General features: G+C 33.6%; 1 protein-coding gene across 1 annotated transcript; it reads right to left on the bottom strand.

The window, feature by feature from the left end:
- On the bottom strand, positions 1-2,865 carry LOC133878236 (organelle RRM domain-containing protein 6, chloroplastic-like). Its single transcript, XM_062316767.1, has 4 exons — positions 2,671-2,865; positions 2,508-2,576; positions 2,277-2,383; positions 1-212 (listed from the first exon to the last, which is right to left on the bottom strand). Exons 1-4 carry the CDS (start codon positions 2,705-2,707, stop codon positions 144-146), a joined length of 282 nt encoding a protein of 93 aa, XP_062172751.1. The 5' UTR covers positions 2,708-2,865; the 3' UTR covers positions 1-143.
- Between the last annotated feature and the right edge of the window lie 599 nt (positions 2,866-3,464).

Raw genomic sequence — 3,464 nt, 5'->3', positions numbered from 1 at the left:
TAAAAGAACGCATGTCATTTTTATAGACTAGGGGCGGGGTTAGAAACTACTTGAAACAATATGTTATTTGTCATCCAACACTGAATCCCAAAGGCAATTTTCTATACAGAAATCTATATGGAACATTAAAATGAGCCTTCTCATCAAGAAGTGGAACCTTCAACTCCCCCTGTCTTTGCAATTTCAACAAAAATCAGCCTCCCATCAATTATCTGTAAGAAAGTATAAACACAAAAGTCGAATAAATAGGAGCAGCAGTGATGTAGAGTGATTAATCGGAGAAATAGAGCAAGAATTCAAGAGGAAGAAGAAGCAGGAATTAAGAAAGAAAGAAAGAAGAAAGCTGAATGAGAGAAAATAGAGAGGAAACATGGCGGCGCACGCTCAATTATTCAATATGCTTCAAAAATTGCCTTAATCTCCAGTAAACAATGTTTAAATAGTAAAAATAGCAACCCTAATTAAACCCTAGAAGGGTTATGAGTGGGCTAAATAACTAAAACAAATAAAGGCTATAATTGAAGCCCATTATTACAACCCAAACAAATAAATAAATAAATAAAATAACAAGATGTCCGCATCAAGCAGGTGCTTTGAAAAACATTAGCTCTATAAATCAACCACAAAACACAGCAATCTTAATGCAATTTGAGTTTTTGACAGCATATCTTGGGAGAGGGTTGAAGACCCAACTTGTTGCCATATAGACTGACAAGAAAGAAAACTAAAAATATCCTGCAAAAGTACAGGGTTTTTTTTCTTTTATTCTGGACAAAATATATGAGATGAAAAAGCTGTTTTAGTCTGATGTTATCCCTGTTAAAGCATGCCACACTCAGAAATTTCTTCACAGAGAGAGGGTTATCAGTTTTCACAACGCACAGATTGAAGTAATGATCTTAGTTCCTTATAGAAAGATTGTTTCCATCAAACACAAACAAACAAAAGAAGCGCAAAACAAACCTCTGAATGTTACATATCAATTAATGATTACACTCACAAAAAAAAGTAACATGCAAAACTGAAAAAGATTAAAGATTCATTTTATTTTTACTTCTATTATTACATGAATAAATATGATGCAATGATATTGCAACATCATTACATTGTTAAGAATGATTCAAGATTTTGGATAAAAGCTATTGCATACTAATGTTATATTTTCTAAAGCATAATGATCTCTTGCCTTCTACAATCAATAACTAGAAAGCAAACGTACAATCACCACCCTCTGCAGGGATTTCATCAGAGATGTATCCGTAGATTATAATGAAAACCAAAAAAAAGGAAAAAATTAGCCTTGTGAAGGAAGAACTGATTCACCACTTCTCTCTAGCCTGTTACCCAATGACTATTATTAACAGAAGAATGGAAAAACCACTACCTTAAACCAGTAGGTTCTGACAGATATGTTTTCTCTCTTGAGTTTCTTGGTAACCTTCTTCTGCTAATGGTTTCCACTTAGCTATTGTCACTGCAAAACTTTAAGAACATAAAATTTAAGTTGATTTGTTGGGCTTACAAGGTAAGCTTGATTTTGTTTTCCCCTTCTGTGGCATGTAAACTCAACTCAGTAACAATTTTGGATGATGATAATTCACTGATAGAAAGAAATGAGGGCAAATACTTCGTATGGAGAAAAACAATTCCTAACACTATAAAGTTGTCGCTCTTCTTAACTAACTAAATGAATTGAAAATGTACTCAAAGTGGAATGATGCATGTTTTCCCTGGGCTCGTACCACAGTTACTGTCCACTCTGGTAGGAGAAAACGACTAATACAACGTTATATGAACCTTTAAAACTCTAAACAAATACGAATAAGTTCTGGTATTTAATCCAGATATTGAACAGTCTACAGTGATTGAAAAACCCCTCCATAGCTAATCTTAACTCAAATGCTAATCTTGACTGAAATTCTTAGGTATTACACTAGAACAATTGCTGCAATCGATTTAGCCAAATCATTACATAGATACTTCAAAGAAAGTTAAACTTGATTTCGTGATGGCAACTTAACAATGTGTTTCAACTTCTTAAGAATCTATGGACCATTGATCTTTATATGCTTCATCTTCCGCTAAACTATGAACAATAAAGACCATTAATTACTAAAGAAAACCAGTTGGATAATCAATAAATTTATAACTCAAGTAAATTCCCTTTTTCGGATTTACTAATAGATGTTACATTTTATCAATAATATGAATATAATTTGCTTAGTAAATTAAACAGAGAATCTACAGTAGATTTTCAGGGAAGAGAGAGAGAATACCCTGCCATTCATGGCCTTCAAAGCCTTCTGAGCCTCAGCCTCTGATTCGTATGTGACAAAACCAAAACCTTTGGGTCTTTCGGTTCTTGGGTCTTTAACTAGCCTAGCTACAGACGCAAATTAAACAATCCCAAAGCAAAAAAAACCCATCAATTATTTACAAACCATAAGAATTAAAACCAATAAAAATAAAAATAAAAAACCCCAGAAAGCGTGATGAATAAAGCATACCTTCTGTAACTACCCCAAATGGCGAAAACAACCTCTTCAGTTGTTCATTTGTGGTGTAAAATGATATTCCTGAGCAGAAAAGCAAGAATAAAAAACCACGGCTCTAAACAAAAACCCATTTACATGCGTGAGAGAGAGAGAGAGAGAGAGAGAGAGAGAGTACTGCTGACGAATAGCTGCGAGTTGAATCTTTTAGCCATCTCAGTTCTAAATGGGTGTTCTTCACGGAGGCGTTTATTATGCAAACGACTACTTAGCGTTTAACGGGCACACCGTTTTCTTCTCCCTCTTTTATTTTTGACAAGAATTTTTCCCTCTTCGTATATGAGGTTTTCAATTTCGCCGAAAAGAAAAAAGAACGGAGAAATATTGCAAAACCAGGAAAACCGGTCTGATTTAATGCTCCGTTTGTTTCGGCATAAAATGATTTTTAAAAAATTATTTCGATATTTTTTGGTGTTTGGTAGGGGCGAAAATAACAGTCAACCGAAAAATGATTTCTGTTTGACAAAAAGTGCTTAGTAAATTTCAGAAAATGATTTACGCTTTTTAAAAACATAAATCATTTTTCGAAGACGCTAGACGCATTCAACCCATTTTTAAACGACACAGTCGACCTTCATGTTCAAGCAATCGACCATCATCGGAATCTTGCCAGTACCGAAATCCGACAACATTCGGTCAATGTCTCTGGAATCCGAAGACGGAACCTGGCCATGTTCGCTGGAATCCAGTCAGCTCAGATTTTGGTATCTTGTAATTTCGTCTTTCGTAAATACTAAAAGAAATCATGTTCTTTTTTACTCATTCCAAAATTGCCATTGCTTTTAAAATAACTATTAAATGTGTTATAAATTATTATTAAATTTTGATCTCTATAAATATTTTAAAAGTCAAATCAATTTAAAGTTTCATTTGTATGGACGTAAAATATTTTTCGTTGTAAAATATTTTTAA

The sequence above is a fragment of the Alnus glutinosa genome, chromosome 9 (genome assembly GCF_958979055.1).
Source record: "Alnus glutinosa chromosome 9, dhAlnGlut1.1, whole genome shotgun sequence".
NCBI classification, from domain to species: Eukaryota; Viridiplantae; Streptophyta; class Magnoliopsida; order Fagales; family Betulaceae; genus Alnus; species Alnus glutinosa.
Note: the sequence above shows the minus strand (reverse complement) of the source record. Positions and strands in the feature narration are given on the sequence as shown.

Coding starts and splice junctions, on each gene's coding strand:
- LOC133878236 (XM_062316767.1), bottom strand. CDS start 2,707: ATGGCTAAAAGATTCAACTCGCAGCTATTCGTCAGCA. Junction 2,577..2,670: donor CTCGCAGCTATTCGTCAGCA/GTACTCTCTCTC, acceptor TTTTCTGCTCAG/GAATATCATTTTACACCACA. Junction 2,384..2,507: donor ATTTGGGGTAGTTACAGAAG/GTATGCTTTATT, acceptor TTGCGTCTGTAG/CTAGGCTAGTTAAAGACCCA.